The sequence below is a fragment of the Mus caroli genome, unplaced genomic scaffold, assembly GCF_978045245.1.
Source record: "Mus caroli unplaced genomic scaffold, Mus_caroli_1 scaffold_16, whole genome shotgun sequence".
Classification (NCBI taxonomy): Eukaryota; Metazoa; Chordata; class Mammalia; order Rodentia; family Muridae; genus Mus; species Mus caroli.
Window position 1 is genome coordinate 76,131,296 of NW_028227271.1, and position 20,828 is coordinate 76,152,123.

The window sequence follows — 20,828 nt, forward strand, 5'->3', positions numbered from 1 at the left end:
TCCTTGATTTAATTTAATGTTCTATGAGCGTGAATGTAGTGTGTGTAAGTTTATGTGCACCATGTATGAGCAAGAGCCTATAGAGGCGACAAGAAGGAAGGTACTTGACCTATAGATAGTTGTGAGTTGTGATGCAGCTACTGGGAGGAGAACCCAGATCCTCTGCAAGAGAAGCAGGTGTTATCAATCCCTAAGCCAACTCCCCAGCCCCACAAAATCTCAGTATTAAACAACACATTGCTGGATAATAACATTGTAGGTTGGCCTGGGAGCACCTGCAATCCCTTCCACATCTAATACGAAGATAACACATGAAAGATTTGGTGAGAAAGTATTTAAAAAAAAAAAAAAAGCCTGTAAAGGAAAAATTTTACCCTAGAAATCGGAAGATCGATTACTTGATTCCAAGCACCACCTGGTGTTGCCAAAGAAAATAATTCGTAAGCTGGCCCAGTTTTGTTTCCTATGGCTGAATAGAAAAGTGTTCCTATGGACCTGAGAAATAAAAACAGGCACTGGGTGAAGTGAATATCAAGTACGCAGACTGGGGTCTGCCAGGTTCTCTACTAGAAATGAGTTCCTGAAAACCAGGCTTTTTGGATAGGGATATCAAGGACAAGATATGGCTGCTAGTGTCTCTTGGTTTCAATGGCAGATCCACCAGGATTCTCCAGGGGAGGATTTAGATTTCAGATGGCTTACAAGATTAGGATTCTAGTTGTTGTGCCCAGCGATTGAGTTACCATTGTTTCTGAACTAAGTCTGTGTGGCAGTTTCCTTCACACGGCAGTTTGACAGGGTTCAAAAGAAAACAGCATGGGTTTGCCAGATGTGCACCACAAAGGTCATGGGGGGATTTGAAGCACCACGGGGCTGGCATGGTAACACCAGTGGGTACTTAGAGAGCTGGGTGGAGAGATTTTGGAGCTTTGAGTTAGAGAGTCTCCATGAGATAAGAACAGGCTGGCCAGTGCCCACCAGAACTGGCCCTCAAGGCAGCAGGGGCTGAGAGTAACTGGGTCAAGCACGGGAACTTGCCACTCATTTTTAATATTTCTCACAACAAGACTGGAAGTCCCTGTTCCCATCTCACAAATGAGGAAAATGCTCACACAGTGGAGTGACTCTGCTCTGGATCTCAGGAGAGAACTGATACTTAGTCTAGCCCATAGCTGCTAGCCAAGTCCTTTCTGTTAGACTCAGGGCACATCGAGCCTCGAGAGGTAATGAAGCAACTCCAGCCACTCACTGCTGTCCTGCAGAGCTCTTGAAACCTGTGATCAGGCAACTTTGTTGCTGCCATTGCTATTGAGTATCCATAACATTATAAAGGCTTCTTATCACATATAAAGAGATGTGCCTTCCACACATGTTGGTTCTAAAATGCTCAAAAGTTTCTGAAGGAAAGCAACAGAGCACATGTACTAGTGAGGAGGCTCTTCCTTTGTTGAGAAATGGAGTTAATTACAGACTTTGAACTAGGACACAGTTATGTGCTTAAGGAAAGCCAATAGAAAAGGTCGCTAAACAATGTGTATTCCATGGTTAAGAAAAGCAATGAGCCAGGCATAGTGAGCCACTCCTGTATCCCCAGCACTTGGTTGGCCAACGCAGAGCAGATAATGCAGTAGGCTAAGGCCAGATGGATAACCATGAAGAATTAAAGTCAGCTGGACTTCATATTTCCAGATCCACCTGAGCTGTATAGTAGGATCCCAGACACACCACACACACACACACACAAGGAGACATAGCGACACAGACAGGGACACAGAGAAAGAGGAACAATAAGAAACAGAGAAATCGACACACAGATAGAAACAGAGAAAGAAAAACAGTGAGAGACAGAGAGAAAGACACAGTGAGAGAGGTATAGTAATGGGGAGAGAGAGATGGAGACAGAGAGACAGAGACAGAAACACAGAAAACAAAAGACAGTGGGAGACAAAGATGGAGAGAGACAAAGGGAAGGGGGGAGGGAGGACCATCTACACACTTGTCTGGGTACATACAATTCCTCCTTATCTGTGCATTCATCTTCTGAAGTTGCCATTACCTAAAGTCTATGAAATGATTATTTTAAGAGAGATAAAGACATATTTGTAGAACTTTTACTACAATTCCTTTTTTTCATTAGTGACCGATAGTCTCCTGCTATGCATAATTTATAAATCACATCTCAACGTAGGAAGAGAGTAATGCCCATAGTGTTGAATACTGTTTGTGATTTCAGGCACTTGCTGAGGATCCTGGAACACACTCCACACACAGAAGGGAGGTAGCATGATTTTAATGAAATCCCCACCCCCAGGCTTATGTAATTGGTTGTACAGCTGCTAGCTGATTAGCTGGGGAGTGATGATTGACTCTTCAGGCCTCTGTCCTAACCCATGGATTAATTGCCTGGTGGAGCATAGTATGCTGGAGTCACTGGGTATGGTGAAATGTAGCAATTGAGGCCTAACTGGAGGAACCACGGGACTGCAGATGTTCTTAGGGGATGTATCTTGCTTTGTTCCACCTGCATTCCTCCCTCTGCTGGCCTCCTGTCCACCATGAGGTAAGTAAGATCACCACACAGTCTCATAATCATTATGCTGTCCTTAAGTACCTAAGGGAAGGACACTGTGAACAGTCCCCTTGTCTCTCTCTCCCCTGCCTTTCATCTCTCTCTGGCTCTGTCTTCTACTCTGTCTCTCTTCTCTGTGTCTCTGCTTGTCTATGTCTGTCTCTCTTTGTCTCTGTCTCTCTGTCTCTCTTCTCTGTATCTCTGTCTATATCTGTTTCTGTGTCTGTCTCTCTCTGTCTCTCTGCCTCTTTGTCTCTCTCTCTTTGTGTAAGTGTGTCTGTGTCTGTGTGTGTGTGTCTGTGCATGTCTGTGTGTGTGTATGTCTATGTGTGTGTGTGTCGGATACTTCTATGTAGTTCAGGTGAACCTGGAAGTATGCAGACCAAGCTGACTTCAATTATAATGAGCCAAAATAAATTCTCTGAATTCTTCTATCAGGTTTAAGACAAAGACTTTCGTGCATGATTCTATATAGTCTATATAAGTATTCCAAAATAAACAAGTGAGAGGGGTCAGGGATCCCGCCCAAGACCCCACAGCTGTTAAGGGGAGAGTCAAGTAGTCATGGAAACTATTTCACTGTATCAGGAGAAAATGCTTTGTGCTTTTCTGTATCTCTGTGAACAAGGATGCTTAGTGTGCTCTTGGTTTCATCTGGCCTCTGCCGGCATAACAGCAGTAGTGAAGACATCCTAGCCTATGTGTGTGTGCTCAGAAGTGGAAGGACGGTGGTCCTTAAAGTCATTATGAGATTTAAAGGAAGGCCATGTATATTTTTATCACTTGATGACGGCCATTTGACCATCTGAAATGTCAACAGGTGTATGCATGTAATGTGAAGCTCTTCAGCTAAGAAAGAGCTGTCATGGCTGTCAGACTTCACAGGTCAGTCAGCACAGGCTGACAGTGTGTGCCAGAGCCTCCAAAATTATACCCTTATAAAGTGTTTGTTTCAGTGAGGAGCTTTCTTCCTGTAATAGGGCAGAAGGCCTTAGTACTCTGAACCATGAGCTGCAAACAGTGCCTCACTTCTCACATCTTCAAGCTGAAGAAATTCAGGAAGTGAGTGTGGGGGAGAAAATCTAAAATGAATTTCAGAACTGTCCACACTTAAAGTTGCAAATTCTCACTTTGCTATCAAGCTGCTTGGGCTTGTAATGGTGAAATAACCAAGCAGCCAAAAGATCGAACCTCACACATGTATATGAAAATTCAGATTTTGACAAGTAGATATCCAGTATGTGCACAGGAGTATAACATGAGCTAATAATTTTCAAAACCAGAAAAGCTTCCCCCTCCCAACTTTCTACTTTCTCTTCATCTGCTTAACTTCATTGTGAAAAGGCTAATTTCTTCTGTTCCTCCAGGAATTATTTATTTTAGCAACTATTATGTGACAGGTATTTCAGTGAGCACATCGTGTGAGACCTGACTCACAGGGCTGGCATTTTCAAGAAAGAAAACTGGTTAATAATAATTGGGAATGACCTGGAGGGACCCATGGCTCCAGCTGCATATGTAGCAGAGGATGGCCTTGCCTGACAGCAACGGGAGGGGAGGCCCTTGGTCTCAGGGAGATCTGATGCCCCAGCTTAGGGGAAGCTGAAGCAGTGAGTGGGGGAACATCCTCATACAGGCAAAGGGGAGGGGAAAGGGCAAATGTGGGATGGGGGTTGGTGGAGGGGTAGCCAGGAAGTGGGGTACCATTTGAGATGTAAGCAAATGGAATGATTAATAAAAAAGGAAAGAAAGAATCTGGGTATGCATGTTGTGGGAACTAGGACCCACTTCATCTGTCTAATGTGAGTCACAAGACACCCCAGAATGAAATCTGAGCAGAGAAATGAAGAAGTCACACTATTCTCTACCAGTCAAAGCTGAAGTTGTGCTGGGTCTGTTTAAGGAAACCCCATAGAGGGTCTTGTAGAAGAGGGGGTCACAGAACTAAGTGAGCCAGAGGGGCCAAGAACAATACAAAAACACCTAAAGAGTCTACTAGCCTGGACTTGGGGTGGGGGGGGGTGCTCACAGAAACTGAACCACCAACTAAATACATGTGTGGGCTGGACCTAGGCCCCCTGTACATTTGTAGCAGATGTGCAGCCTGGTCTTATGTGGACCCTTAGCAATTGGAGCAGGGAAAGGAAATTGTTTCTGAATAGTTGCCTGTAGGATCCCCTTCCCCTAGGTGGGCTGCCTTGTCCAACCTCAGTGGGAGAGAAAACGTGCTTAGTTCTGCTTCAACTTGATGTGCCAGGGTGGGCTGGTACCTGTGGGGGGCTTCCCTTTCTCTAAAGAGAGGGGTAGTTGGGGGAGGAGTTTGTGACTTTGGAACTGGGTGGAGAGGAGGAAGTGATCTGGATGTAAAGTGAAAGGGAGGGGAGAGAAGGGAAGGGAAGGGGGAAGGGGGAAAGGGGGAAGGGGGAGGAGAAGAGGAGAGGGGAGGGGAGGGGAGGGGAGGGGAGGGGAGGGGAGAGGGAAGAGGAAGAGGAAGAGGAAGAGGAAGAGGAAAAGGAAAAGGAAAAGGACCCCCAAAGAGCATGTGGATAAAAGTGACTAAGGAAGGAAAGATAGATGTGGCCAGGGCATCCTGTACCAGGCTTCATAAGCTGATGTGACAATAGCCTTGACTCTCTGTGAGATGGAGCCAAAGTGGAGGGTTGGAGATAAAGGAATGCCACCATCTTGCTTATGTTTTGCTGTCCATACTGGGAACAGACAACAGGGCACAATGTATGGAAACCAGCTAAGAGACTGTGATAATAGTCTAGGTCAGGGATTGCAGTGGATCACAAAAGACTGCAGAAAAGGGTTAAAAAGAAATGCAGTCACATTCCAGATGTTGATCATGGACTGAGTAGTGGAGAGCAAAGGAGGACAGACAGACATCAAAGAGGACAGACATCAAGGATGCACCAGGGATTTCTTGCTTGGTGAAGTCAGGATAGAAGATTCCAGAGTTAGGATGTAGACACCACCATGGGGAGAAAATAGAATGGACAATAACTAGAATGAAAATGGTAAGAGCTAATCAAACATACTGTCAATAAATAAATAGTCTGTGAGCATCCAGATGGGCATGTCATGTCAGCAGTTGGATAGATACATGTGCCAGGGGCTCAGGGAAGGCACTGTGGCTGGGTGTGGTCTGGGGTTAGCATTTAGATGCTCTTCAGAGCCATGTGAGGTCTTTGCAGTACAGCTGGACAAGAACCCTGATGTGTAATAGAGCAGCAAGAGGATGCCCATGAAGCAACATTATCAGTGAGGACCTTGGGGTGGACACATTATCCTGGATTGCCTGGATTCAGTCTGTTCTGGGGAAGCAGGAGACAGAAAAGCATCTGAAAGACACGAGTCAGGGGAAGATGGGGAGCTGGATAACGGGACATGAATTCAGCCACTGCTTGTGTTTCTCCAGGTGAAAGGAGAGACCACAGGGCAAGGGACAAAGCGGCTTCCAGGGAGCTGGAATGACTTCTTCTCAAAGGTGGGAAATGGTGCCCCCTTGTGTCTCTATGGGGGAATGCAGCACTTAAGATTTCCAGAAGGGTTAAAATAATAGATCTGTGTGGTTTAAGCATCTGAACTTATGTTATCTCTCATGATAACAGTATAAAATTAACATGTCTGAACAGAGTACATTTGAGACAAGCAATGTAGAAATAAACAGAGAACACAGAAAGGGGTCTGAAAATAGAGGGAAACGGGAGGCTTTTCCAGACAGAAGCGACAGCATTGTGTAATACTTCCTATGACCTAGCAGAAGGGGGACACTGACGGTGCACTCAGAAAGGAAATCCTGAATCTCACTGTGTCTGAAAAGACAGGGGTGGGAGCTGGTACTCTGCCGGCTTTCTCCTTATCACATACGATTCATTCTGAGACCCTAGCCCATTCTCAGTTAGCTCTTATGGGGAAAACCCTGAAGACAACTCCAGGTGTTGATGATGGATGGCCTGGGTGTCTCTTACACCACTCAAGCTGACAGTTGTAATTAACCAGCATAAATGGCAAGTGACAGGCAAAGGGAAGAGAAATGACAATGCCCACATGCTCCTGCACACCCCCACCAGTCTTCCAACTTTCAATTGTGCTTCCCTCAGTTTTCTTCTGCCTTTTCAAAGCTCTGAATACCCACGATACAACTCACAGGCCATATGAAGCTCAAGAAGAAGGAAGACCAAAGTGCGGATGCTTTGGTCCTACTTAGAAGGAGGAACAAAAAAAAAAACCATCACAGGAGGTAGAGGGAGGGAGGGACCTGGGAGGGAAAGAGGGGGGAGGAAAAGGGGTTGGAGGAGATGGAGAAATGCAGAGGTTCAGGAAATTGAACAGACGTGTGTAGCAATGGGGGATGGGGAACTGAGGGTAGTCAACAGAAAGTCCTAGAAACCAGGAAAGCAAGAGGTTCCTAGGACCCAACAGGAAGGACATTAGCTGAAATGCCCAACAAAGGGGAGAAAGAACCTAGGGGTAGAGTCTATAGTCAGAGGTTAGGCATGGCCCTCAATTGAGGGATGGGGCCACCTACCCATATCAAAAGTATTGCTAACCAGAATTGCTCTTGTAGAAAGGAGAGATAGGGACAAAGAGTAGAGCTGAAGGAAAGGCCATCCAGAGACTGCCCCACTAAGGAATCCGTCCCATCTGCAGACACCAAACCCAGACACTATTGCTAATGCCAAGAAGTGCTTGCTAACATGAGCCTGATATAGCTGACTCCTGAGAGGCTCTGCCAGAGCCTGACAAAGACAGAGGTGGATGCTCACAACCAACCATTGGATTGAGCACAGGACCCCAATGGAGGAGTTGGGGAAGGACTGAAGGAAGAACAACAATTTCAACCTACCAGACTCCCCAGAACTCCCAGGGACTAAACCACCAACCAAAGAGTGCACATGGAGGGACCTATGGCTCCAGCTGCATATATAGCAGAGGATGGCCTTGTCAGGCATCAGTGAGAGGCCAGGCCCTTGATCCTGTGGAGGTTCGATGCTCCAGCGTGGGGGAATGCCAGGGTGGTGAGGCAGTAGTGGGTGGGTTAATTGGATGGGAGAACACCCTCGTCGAAGCAGGAGGTGGGGTGGATGGGATAGGGGTTTGCAGAAGGGAAACCAGGAAGGGGGGATAACATTTGAAATGTAAATAAATAAAATAACCAATAAATAAATAAAAACACCTTAATTGTTTCTCTGAAGAACAGGTGCTGAAGTTAATAAAGTAACCTTTGCTACCCACAGTATCTAATTCCTTCCTTGTCCACTCGATGTTCACAGAGGCATTTCCACTTTGCCTTTGCAGGGCTGAAGGCAAGAGAAACCAGGTTTATTTCAACCACCAACCTGAATCCCATGTGAAGACACAGGTGCAAAGTCAGAAATACTAACTTTCAAAGGCCTTGCTATGAAAGAGCTGTTGGCAAAAAAGTCCCCTGAGCCACCCAAGAGATGGAACGCTGGGTGGAGGAGAAAATGGCTGTGGAACGACAGAATCCCCCAATCACCTGTCCGTGAGCGGCGTTATGACAAGTCTGTCAGTGCAGCCTAAAAACTCATTCTGGTATGTGAAAGCCACGTCTGTGATGTGGATCATCGTCTTGTCAGAATCCTCCTTAAAATAGAACCTGCACTGTTTCAGCCACTCAAAGTCCGTAGGGCTCTTGACGTGCATGTGACACTGAAATTCAAAGGGGTGCTGCGTTAGACATGAGATGAGTCCCGAGCTAAGTGGACACATTAGCATTTGCACAGATCGCAAAGCAGAGAAGCGGGAAACCCAAGTGGCTGCAAGGCAGCAAGCTTCGCGTCATGTGACCCAATCAGTTACTGAAACCCAAGACACTTTGAGAGTGGGAAGAGTCAAGGCCACTCCAGCCCCACCCCTCAACAAGAACCAGCATTACAGTTCAGTAGTAAGAGCCCTGTCTATAACTGTAGCCCTTCGTGCACAGCTCCAAATTATCTGAAACACGAGATTCATTCTATGAGAATACAAAGACAGAGCTACAATAATCTCATTACCAAAAAAAAAAAAAGTAATCCTTAATATGATCAAACTACTGGGTGTAGGTTGTTTTATTTTGTTTTGTTTTTTCTTTTTCTCCGTTTTTTTCCCATAAGAATTTTCTTTCAATGCGCCAAAAATCCTAACATTTCAATGTCAGGTTAATACCTGGCGATGGTTTTTGTCTAAAATGTTTACCAAAACTTTAAGATACTTTAATTATTTCTTCTGGACAAATAAGACGTCTAAAATTACCCTGTGCCCTTCCTTTATTTCTCTAAGAGCCAAACAGTGTGCTTAGCTATTAGGCGAGAAGATTGGCACAAAGAGTTTGAAAATGCAGTCTTGTGATTCCACCACATCAGGACCAATCTTTAATAATCTTTTCTTACATGGTGGGGCGGAGACACAATCCAGGAAACTATGCACATAAGCCCTTCTTGTCTCTCACCTAATATTACACTCTATAGAAGAGGACAATGGTAGGTTCTTTTCATACATTGTAGCATAACTGTTTGTAGGCCTCTCTCCCCTTCCATCCCGGTCTGAATGGCATTTGCTGTAGCCACTTGGCAATCAACAACTTGTGTTTGCAAACGACTTGTGAGGGATGGGATTTATCAAATCCCCCCCCCCAAGAAATGCTAAGCAGCTCTGTTGCCAATGCGTCTGTATCTGCCCGCCAGAAAACAGTGATGTCTGACCAATAACTACAAGGAAAACAGGACAGACAAAAAGCTTTTGGGGGATGCCTGGTGACATTTTAGCATCTAAAACAACCACCAAGTTTTTAAAGTCATACCTCGTTGTCCCAGTGATGTGGTATAGATTATCAGAATAGGACTGAAATCCCAGCTTAAGGCCGAAAAGACAGTTTGACATGAGCGCTCTGAGACCAGTAAGCCTCCACCTGATTCTGACCTTCGCACGAATTCAATCTCATCAATCCAGGGGATGAGCAGAGATGGTGTCTAGCGTTTACTTTTCTGTATATGACACATGACGTTTATAAAGCACTTACCAGGTCATCAAAGATGTCCCTTTGGTGCACATGGATAGTAATCAGAGTCTCATATTTAACCCGTTCCATGGAGCTCAGGTCCTTCGTGGTGATCTCAATCAGCATGTTCAGTAACTCTAGGAAGGACTGGTTGGTCTTCTGCATGATTTTCTTATCAAACTTGGCATTTCGAAGGGCTTCTTCTGAGTCCCGGGTCCATAGCATCTGAATTCCTAATAATCCAACCTTGTGGAGGTTTTAAACAAAAAAAAAAAAAAAACAAAAAAACAAAAAAAAAAAAAACAATTAGAGTGTACACAGTAGAGTTACAACTTGCAATTCAAAATTTATAAAGAAATCACAGCATAATGGAGCATCAAAGGTCATACACAAATGGATGGCTTTGATGATATCAACTTCTTTGATTTGTTTCAAAGTCCATGACTCCATTCATATTGTTTATCTACTGGGATAGCATGGGAAGCCCCCTGAGGTATCTGTGTCTCTCCTGGGATCTTAGGCCACACATGTTTAGTTCATGCTTCTCTCCAAATAGATTTTTAAGTCATTTGCAGACAAGGAATTAAAATAAGGTGGCTTTACTCAAATGGGCACAGTGTTTGTATACAGTACACACTCATAAAATCTTTATTGGCCACCAGGACTAAAAGATCTTGTTTCTTGTATTTTAATACTAAGGAATATTTTTCTAGTTAAGTGTACTCTGAGTAGTGTTTATGATTTAAATATGATGTATGTGTATGTATAAGGAGAGTTCATAACAGAAAAACTGTCTTAAGTTAAATTTATATATATATGTGTGTGTGTGTGTGTGTGTGTGTGTGTGTGTGTGTGTATAATATCTGTGATCCCCAAGTCATCTTTAAGTATACAGTTATATATGAACAAATAGCCAATAGTTAAAATGTTTAAGCTTATCCATATTTGGTAAGTCCTTATGAAAACCTTAATATTTGGTCAGACTAAAAATGTGCCATTTATGAAGCATATATAGGCAATATCTAAGATTTGAAAAACTTTCCAATTTGGATCCACTGACCTGAGCAGGGAAGGAAGAAAGAAATTCAATCAATTGGAAACCGGGTTCTTGAATATTTGCAGCTGCCTGCCGAATCACAAGATGTAATGAGGACTGCGACTCCTCCAGCAGAGAATTAAGCCAGACTTCCACATTGCCCTCTGCCACCACAGGCTTGTCCAATTCAATTGTCTCGCCCTCCCGAGAGGAGATTGACAGAATCCGATCATAGATCTAAGTTAGAAGATGAAAAAGATAGCTATGTTCATATAAAAATAAGAAATACCTTTCCTCTGTGCCCTTTGTCAGTGCCACCCTTCCCATTACAAGTTAAGGTGCAAATCATAAAACAGAGGGCAAACCAGGACATAAAGTCATTTCAAAGCAGCAACCAAAAGCTAGCTTTAAAATCTATAGGAGAAACATAAGTCAATTCCAACTCATCAGAACTCTAAAGGGCTGAACTTATTTCTAAAAGCAATACTTAATACAAATATGCTGATGGAAGAGAAAAAATTCTAAAATCCTCCAGGCAGCATGGAGCTCATGACGAGGCTATAAGTCCACACCACATGGCTATTGGTTGACATTAGGAAAGGCCTGATCAATGATCTTATGATGATAAGAACAGAGCCATGACAAAGTTATTCTGACCCTGTGCCAAGCCCAGTGCGCTCCAGGAGAGGAGTCTCGGGTGTCCTCTGATCAAGTCCAACCCCTATTCTGCTCATTTCCCTTCAGTCTCTGGGCAGTACTGCATCATGAGTGTGCTGTCTAGAGTTCATGACCTAGATCCTTATGGAACTCTTTATGGAAGACAGAACAAAGACCAAATTTCTTGTATGTATTAGCCATTGAAAAGGGGCATCTATTCTGCATCTCTGCCCATGAGCATGACAAGTAAAATGGCATGAAGTCAGTGCAAACGGTTGCTGGTGTTTCTGCTCTTTGGTTATAAAAAGTAAACCAGCAACAAACCGTTCTTTAGGGCTGAGACATAGTGCTATGTTAAGTCCTCTTCCGTTGTATACTGACTGACACGATCTGAAAGGCCAGTGCCTCTTAAGCTCCAGTCTCCTCGCTTGTGTTTGGTATTTATAATTTTATGAAATTTAGAACCCACGAAACCAGGACCTGATTTTGTACATTTTCTGGATGTACATACCAACTTTGTGGTGGAAACAAACAAACAAGCAAGCAAAAAAGCCAAGGCAGAATTATCTGCAGAAGTGACTGTTACACACAGGCTAAAGATAAGTAGGCATTTAACCTACAAACTAGGAGACAAACAACCCTTGCTCCTCAACTTGAGACTGTGAAAAGCCTTTCTATTGAAGGCAAATATTCCATTACTACAGCAGAAAGATTTCTTCAAGTGTCAAGAGGGTTTCCTTCTTGATGTATAGTTTTTTTTTTCTAATTTAAGAATTGAGTTGATGGTAAATATAAGCACAAAGACAAACTACTGCCAGAAAAGAAACACTGCTTTAGACTTCTTTCAGTGCTGGCCTTAATAAAAAATTGTTAGACATGCGGCCATACTTGCAAATGTCTGTAATCCTAGCATTTGGAGGGATGGGGTAGGAGAATTACAGTCTTGAAGCCAGCCAGTGATTCTAGCCTTTGTTACACAGCACATCCAGATCTCAGACAATTAACAAAAAAAAAAAAAAAAAAAAAAAGGAAGGAAGGAAGGAAGGGAGGGAGGGAGGGAGGGAGGGAGGGAGGGAGGGAGGGAGGGAGGGAGGAAGGAAGGAAGGAAGGAAGGAAGGAAGGAAGGAAGGAAGGAAGGAAGGAAGGAAGGAAGGAAGGAAGGAAGGAAGGAGAATAGAGCAAAAGTAGAATGTATAAAAAAGAAAAAGAAATGTGTACAATGAAACATAGTGGCCAACTCCATTAGGAGTAGTTCCTTGACATCAGACAGCATTAACCTATATATTACATAGGTTAACAAGAACATTGCTCCTGAGCATTAGAATGCACCCTGTCCTTGCTTCTATGCCCTCCTGCCAAGCCTCCTGCAGCAGGTCTGCCTCCCTAGCCCTTGCTTCCTTCCAGCTCACCATACAATTGCATCAAACTTCCTAAAACACACATTGGGTGTCCGACTTGGAAGCCTCCATGCTAGAAGGAGTGAGTGTCCATGGTATGGCTCATGTGGCCTTTGGAATCTACCCATCATGCTTTGTTCTTTTGTTCACCACTTCCTACTGTGACTTGAATTACATTTTTTTAAAAAGCATAAAATTGCAAACACCACTGCCTATGAATTTAAAATTATTGGAAACCAGAATCTTTACATATCTCACCAGGTTACAGTGAGTTTATGACGGATTAGGTTTCCTGGTAAGAATAGTTGGCCTTTTGACCTTACAAGAAAAGCAGATTTGACACACAGAGGGCAGATATTAAAGTGCTGTGTGCTGGACAGAGCACCAAGAGCTGTTAAAAAGCTGTGAAAACTATGGCAGAAGCATCATCAAAATTATCTCTCAGGGTCTCTGTCTTAGTCGGGGTTTCTATTCCTGCATAAACATCATGACCAAGAAGCAAATTGGAGAGGAAAGACTTTATTCAGCTTACATTTCCACATTGCTGTTCATCAACAAAGGAAGTCAGGACTGGAATTCAAGCAGGTCAGGAAGCAGGAGCTAATGCAGAGGCCATGGATGGATGTTACTTACTGGCTTGCTTCCCCTGGCTTGCTCAGCTTGCTTTCTTATAGAACCCAAGACCACTAGCCCAGAGATGGTACCACACACAAGGGGAGCCTCCCCTCTTGATCACTAACTGAGAAAATGTCTTACAGCTGGATCTCATGGAGGCATTTCCTCAAGGGAGGCTCCTTTTTTTTTTATAAGAACTCCAGCTAGTGTCAAGTTGACACACAAAACCAGCCAGTACAGTCTCCTAATAGACAATCAACTCAGCCATCATCTAATTTCTGCCTTTGAGCCTCCAGAATTGAGAGCAAGAGCTTGAAGCTTCTGTTTTAAGCCATAGAAACCATGGCTCACACACTTGCAGTTCTGATCTGGGCTGTGCATACCTCTGAGATCTCACACATACTTCTTTCTGACCAAACCACACTCCCCTTCTTCACCTACCTGGCTAACAGTCCAATCTTCCTCAAAGCATCAATCAAGATGAGTTTACTCATGGAGAGATTCTACATAATTTCTTATATATACACCACATTTGGTCTCCCTGGCAGGCTTTCTCATGCAACATGTGCTTAACACAAACACAATAATAATTTGGTCCACGTATATCGACAACTTAATATTGGAATCTCTGAATAAGATAGATGATCTCTTCTCCCTGGAAACAACACAACCAGCCTCATTGTGGCACACAGCAAGGTGCCTGACCATAATGGCTGGCTTCTAACTGCTTACCATGCAAGAGGTCTGGCACTCCATTAAGTGAACTCTGTAGGCTCCATCTGTCTACTTCTCTGTCTTTTCCATCAGAGCCTGAGTTCCCTGAGGCTGGTTGGGATATTCCCATTCTTAAACAAAGCATCTGGCACATGATAGCTACTCAATAAATTAATCTGTCTGATAGGGTGAATAAATGAATATTACTGAGTTGTTACGAGGCACCAGAGGACTGAACACAACGTCTAAAGGGAGAGGTCATTTTCCCAGGAATTTTGGATACAAGGATGGACTAAACAGTGTCTTGTGGAATCTATGCAAATGTACTCTCCATCGAATTGGATAATATACACAACTCCTTGATACCATAAACAAAGTAGAAATATTAAAAAAAGAAAAATAATTTAGCCGGGCGGTGGTGGCGCACGCCTTTAATCCCAGCACTTGGGAGGCAGAGGCAGGCGGATTTCTGAGTTCGAGGCCAGCCTGGTCTACAAAGTGAGTTCCAGGACAGCCAGGGCTATACAGAGAAACCCTGTCTCGAAAAACAAAACAAAACAAAAAACAAAAAAAAAAAATTTAAATTTTGCAATGAGGGCTTTTAGTCTAGTCAGGTTAGCTTTGAATTTATGGTATAGTCCAGGCAAGCCTCAAATTTTCAGTCCTCCTGCCTCAGCTTCTTGGTTCTGTACAATATATGCTTGATCTTATTTAATCTACATTTTGGACAGTAATAAATCATAGAAGTCTAAACTTGGCTCTCGGAGTTTGCTTTTAATTACCGGCAAAAAGTTAATAACAAGGAAGTAAATCTTTTGTAAACACGATGTTACAGAAGTACTTGATAGTGACGGTTAACACTCTGACACACAGAGATTACAGGCAGTGATTAACTCTGGGCTGACCTTGTCATGGAACTTGACAGTTTTAATGTTGTCAAACACGTTCAGCAAATGGGCCTGGATGGTGTGGGAGTCCGATGCCTGGCCCAGAATCTCCAGCAGAGCAGGATCCGAGACGAAAAAGAAGCGAGGAAAACACAGCCTTTTCTTCTCCAAGTATCTGCAGGGAGGGAGGGACAAAGCTCTGTGAGCATAGGTGCTGACTCCCAGGATGGGAAGAGGAGGGAAGACCATGCCACCATCTGTTTTCCCCGTGTTAAGGCTTCAGTGTTGATGTGTGGTACATTTTATCAAATAGCATATCATATTCTAACAGAGAAAGGGTGGGGTTTTTTTTCAGGGTGAGTGGTAGAATTTCTTTATTCTTTTATAAACATTAACTTCATACACTACATAAGCTAACATACCATGTATTTTCTTCATAGCAAAGAAGATAAAAATACAGTTTAAGGGTTCATTTGGGACTTTGATTTGCTTCTCAGCACTGCAAAAAATTTCACATCATCTTAGGAGAGACAGGGACCAATAAGTTTTATGACAGAGCTCCTGCCTCTCAGAGATACCAAAATCCTTTGAAGATCCCTATCCCATCATTTGGGAGATGCTTAGACAGGTTGTCCTCTAGGTTCATAGGAGGTTTTATGAGCTACTCATGCAAGCCAAGTGACCTGAGTTCAATCCCTTGGACCAACATGGTAGAAAAAAAATAATACCCAAAAGTTGTCCTCTAACATGCATAAGTATACTATGTCATATGCCTATTATGTGCAAAAACACAGACACAAAGAGAGAGAAAGACATACACACACATCATCATCATCATCATCACAATAAATTAAAATATAATTAAAATTAAAAATCAAAAAGCTCATGATTGGGTCAATAGCTCATTGGTATGCTGCTTATGATCTGAGTTAAATGCACAGAGCTCGTGTTTTTAAAAAATACAGGAAATGCTTGTCATCCCAATGATAAGGAGAGGAAGACAGCTAGATCCGTGGGACTCACTGGCCAGCCAGCCTATCCTATTTGTTGCAAAATAGGCCAGTGAGAATCATTGTCAAGAAATAGGTGAACTGCACCTATTTCTGCTAAAGTTGTTCTCTGGCTTTCACAAGCATGTGTGCACACATGAACACCCACATGCACACCAGCTCGTGCTTGAACTACACCACAGTGGGCTAGAGGATACACAGTGGAACTTCCCCAAAGCATCCACTCAAGGACACAAACAAGAAATAATCAAAAGCAAATATTTTCCTAGAAACAATGGAGCCTATGAAAGCCATGCCTAAGTATGGACAGTCCTTCATGCTCCTCCCAGGTAGAACCTCCTTCATTTGACTAAGATCCATTGTAGGAGGGGTGCTCCAATACCCTCTAATGTATTATCCTCTCTTTTTATATGACCTCAGCTTTCTAATGGCATTATTATTTCTCAACAGCAATCTCAAAGCTGGTTTTGAGTCCCAAGGATAAATAAGTGAGTCACAATTATTTTTCAAGTTTGATATTCATCTGTTCTTTACTTCATTAATATAATTTCAAATTCTACTCGAGGGCTTTAATGGTCACCTATGACAGTGAGAGCAGCCTGGCTCAGTTCTGTGGGGGCTCAGCACAAGCTGGCTCAGACTGTCACCAGTCATGAGGTCACAGAGAAGAGTACATGGGCAAAGAGCATCTGCCTCCAAGAGTCAATCAAGAAGACATCATTGTTCAAGTTAAGTTCAGACAAATGTCTGCCATGAGTGTTGATATACACTTAGAAAATTACTTTCATCGTGTTTCTAGTTTGTGATTTTTCTCGGCGTCATTGTTTGCTGCTTCCTTGTTATTGAGGTGGTGGCAGTGATGATGGCAGCTGTGAGGGTGGAGGTGTGGGCGGTGGTGGCTGCTGGTGGTGGTGGTGATGGCCTGGTTTGGTTGTCTGCTTTGGATTTCATTGCTTTTGTTTGGTTTGAATATATGTGTGTGTGTTGTTTGTTTGCTTAGGAGAGTTGGTTTTGTTTTTAGTGTTTGTTGTTAGTTTGTGTTGGATGTGCTCCTCTGTGTGTGTGTGTGTGTGTGTGTGTGTGTGTGTGTGTGTGTGTGTGTGTGATCATGCCTGGCTTTCGATTATTTTATTTTAAAACCAGTAAGAGAAAAGCAAGGGAAAACATTATGAGTCTTTGAATTTTCAAAGCTTACCTGCGAGCCTATGGTGAATACTACTGAATAACATTCATATCTCTATAATCTTGACTGCTTATCTATATATGATATTTCAAATATAATGAATATAATAGAATATTTCGGTTCTGTATCTATAGATATAGAGCAAGAAAGATGTCAGAAAGGAGGTACAATAATTTTCAAAATGGGTACTATACACGAATGTTTACAAGATCTTACCCCCTTAAGGAAATATCTGAAATCCTTAGTCCAGTAGCAGGATGCTTGTTAACTGTGAGGCTCCAAATGATAAACCTTATCTGTGCAAGTTTTATGTGTGAAGCTGCTCTTAGCCAAACAGCACAAATGTGGCTTTTATCACCTACTCTTTCTGTTCTCTTTTCTCTCCATGGTTCTGAGAGCTTAAAAGGAACAACTGAACTCACCCTGTGAGCGACTTCTGGCAGATTTCCAACTGGTCCAGTAAGTGTGGCAGTAGCTGCCCCATGGTCTCATCTCCAACACAACACTGAACCACATTTGGTATCTCATGTGCCCGTGTCATGATCTTCACCCAAGACTTATCTATATTGGAAAAGCGCTTGGCTTCCTGTAGAAATAACATTGGACACGTCTATGGTAGGTCTCAATGATGAAGCAGCTTATATGTTTCCAGCTGAGTCCATCATTCCAACCAGGGTAGATTAAGCTATATACATCTGAGGTTCAAGCAGTCTATTTAAAGCTTTCTTATGTCTTCCTCATTATATCATCTACCTTTTTGAATAAGAATTTGTAGCTCAACCCTGGCAATTCCACTATGGTAAGTAAAACAGAAATTGAAATCAAAACTAAAGGTCTGTCTGTACAAGACAACTTGAGAAGAAAGACAACTCCCAACTGTTCTCATGCGTGATCTCTAAGTAGAGTGAACTTATTGTTTTTCAAGAGTACTGCAGAGGATTAGATGGCTTGTATGTCTAGAAAGTAAATACCAAGTCTTTAAAAACAGCAATACACACACAGAAACGCATACCTAGTCAAAAGAGCACAGAAACTAAATGTCAGTGGAGTGCTCATCCCCAGAAGGAACATCTATGTCACAGCCCTTTCCCACAAGACTCAGGAAGTATTTCCTAAGGACTGTAAAGGACCAGGGGTTGAAAGCCCAGGATGAAACTGTATCTCCTGAACATGACAGGAGCAGAGCATTTACTAACTCTCAGTAGCTATTGTTGCCTACAAAAGACCTGCATATAATCAAGTCAGTCAACGTTATAGTATAGGGAGGCATGAAGCCCCACCCTAATAAGGCGCTAAGAACAAGTTGATGGCTTCTGAGGGAGGGAGAGTCAAGTTTCTGTAAAGGGGTGGTTTCTGATAGGTCACCATGCATCACCTGTGAGTATACAGGCAGCGTATATTGGACTCAGTGAGTTACTTGGAAAGAGACAAAAATAGAAAATGGAACAAAAGTTGTGTGCAGAGTTGGGCAGCAGATCTGGGAGGAGTTAGGGGAGGAGTGATCAATGAGATCAACACACATTTTATGACTTCTCAAAAAATTAACACAATATTTTTAAAATAACAACACAAAATTGTTTCTAGTATAATATTGCAAAGTATAGACTTTTTAGGAGAAAGTGGACATACATATTACATATTATTTTGGTACTGTTGACATAATTATATTTCCTTTTCTTCCTTAACATTCCTTTATGCCACTAATAATCCTAGACTCACAAACTTGAGAGAAAGAAATGTCACTTTAACCCTTAAAATTTGTACGTGAATGTTTCCACTGACATGTGGAAAAGAAAAACCAAGAATGTATAAGTGAACATTTAAGTTTTTAGCATATGAACTCATTTCCTGCTGACAATAAATAATATAAAGGTTAAATTATATAAGATAATTGTTCTGCTTTATAAAGGGTTAACAGATCTGCCTACTACAGGTCACTGAAGTAATCAAGGCGATAGTTGAAGACTTTTGTGAAATCAGTGGACACAGTCATGCTTCTGCAATTCAAATAGGAGGTTAAATTTCCTAACTGTACAAGCAAATCAGAGCAGTTAAATAAGATTTTTTTAAACTTTAGTTCAAAATGTCTTTTAAAATCTTAAAATATGTCCAATATGTGCATAGTGAGGTAATTACAATTTGATGAGAAAAATACACTCAACATCTCAGAGAGAACGCCTTTTCCTGCAGATTTCCTACCCTCAATTTTACAGCACAGATATAATTAGATGTATTCTATAGTGTGCATTATTTTTAAATGTCAGTAGTAAAAGAACAAATTATCCTACAATTGTCAAGATAACTATCCCATAAATTTACACTGTTCCAAACCCCACCTTCAAATTATCTGAAGTCTCACACAATGACACAGAAATTCAGACTCTGGGTTTTCTGATCCTCAGTTTTCTATCAGACATCACAGGTTCACAGCATTTTCACTCTGTAATTACTACCCTTGTCTTTCCCATAAATCCCCACTTCCTTTAAAAAAATAACAGCATCAGAGAGGAGAGCTAAGTTGCTAGAAACAAAGGTTCAATGAAGATGAAGGAGTTCCCTGTTCTTAGATGTTTCTCAAATTGAATAACCTGATTTAATCATAAAGAAACTTCCAGAACCTTGGGCAGCTGCTTGGCAATGTCTCCTCCCACGAAGACAGCTTCTAGATAAATCCACAAGTTTTGAACGGTCATCCAGTTCTCAATGATGTCTGTTGAGTTGGAAAGGCACTGCACCCATTTTTGAATCTGGGCTTTGAATGGCATATTGTACCTAAAATAAACACTCGTTTTGATTATGTTGTCAAAATAAAAAGACAGTTTTTAACTTATACTTTTTAACATTTTCAATGCTGCTGTGTTGGCAAAGTAAACAGGAACCCGCTGGATGCTTTCAGTTTGGTTTTTACAATTTGGATCTAAAGTATGGATAGCAACAAGAGACAGATAATCTAAAGTAGAAATCAGGTGTGAGACAACTCCACCCAGATTCCAGAGAATTGTTGTGATATCCAGGATCATAAGATTCTCCCTGCTGAGTTTCTGTGCCCTCTTCCACAGGCAGTGTGAGCTATCATCCACTGGTGGCACTCGTAAGATTATCTGTGGAGACTGGATAACTAATATAAGTTTCAGCTATGATACAATCTGGGCTTTCTTTAGCCTGCTCCTCCCATGTCTCTTCCTAATTTGCTACCCTCCTTTGGCCCAGCCATTCCTGCATGTGCATACATGTATGTTAAAATTTATACTACTGCTGAATCTGTAATACATATACAAGGCCTATAACAAGCAGTCAATAAGTACATAATTGAATAAATGTTTCTCACACAACTCAGCAGGGTAGATGTCATCAATTTTAAAAAAAGCAAAACAAAAAAAAAAAACCTCCTGCAGGCCTAATATAAATCATTGTATTTGATATTTATGCTTTTCCAGTCTCACAAGTTGGGCTGTCAATCAAATAACCTAACCTTCACACTCCCCAATTATAGTGTATGGTGTCCAAGTTTCTTAGAACAAGTGCAGAACAATCCAAACTCAACACTACCAAGAATGTGAAGACTAAATCCTATAGCCTGTATCATTTACTCAGCTGTGACAAATGAATGAAAATAACAGGAATTTTATTTATATAATGTTAAGTACATAGTATTCCCTATATTTAAATTATTGATTTACAGATGGTGAATGTCTGAGCTCCCAGTGTTCAGGAGGCAGAGGAAGGAGCATCATGAGTTTAAGGCCATTCTGGA

The 20,828-nt window shown here is 42.2% G+C and overlaps 1 protein-coding gene across 3 annotated transcripts in view; it reads right to left on the reverse strand.

The window, feature by feature from the left end:
- Nucleotides 1-20,828, reverse strand: part of Dnah5 (dynein axonemal heavy chain 5) — a 255,115-nt gene that overhangs the window by 143,093 nt on the left and 91,194 nt on the right. For all 3 annotated transcript variants that reach the window (XM_085831340.1, XM_021183130.2, XM_085831338.1), the window contains 6 exons: nucleotides 19,693-19,846; nucleotides 17,497-17,660; nucleotides 14,900-15,056; nucleotides 10,636-10,848; nucleotides 9,597-9,821; nucleotides 8,076-8,248 (listed from right to left, as the gene is read on the reverse strand). In XM_085831340.1, the coding sequence (XP_085687466.1) occupies nucleotides 8,076-8,248; nucleotides 9,597-9,821; nucleotides 10,636-10,848; nucleotides 14,900-15,056; nucleotides 17,497-17,660; nucleotides 19,693-19,846 (1,086 nt within the window). The remainder of the gene's footprint in view (nucleotides 1-8,075; nucleotides 8,249-9,596; nucleotides 9,822-10,635; nucleotides 10,849-14,899; nucleotides 15,057-17,496; nucleotides 17,661-19,692; nucleotides 19,847-20,828) is intronic.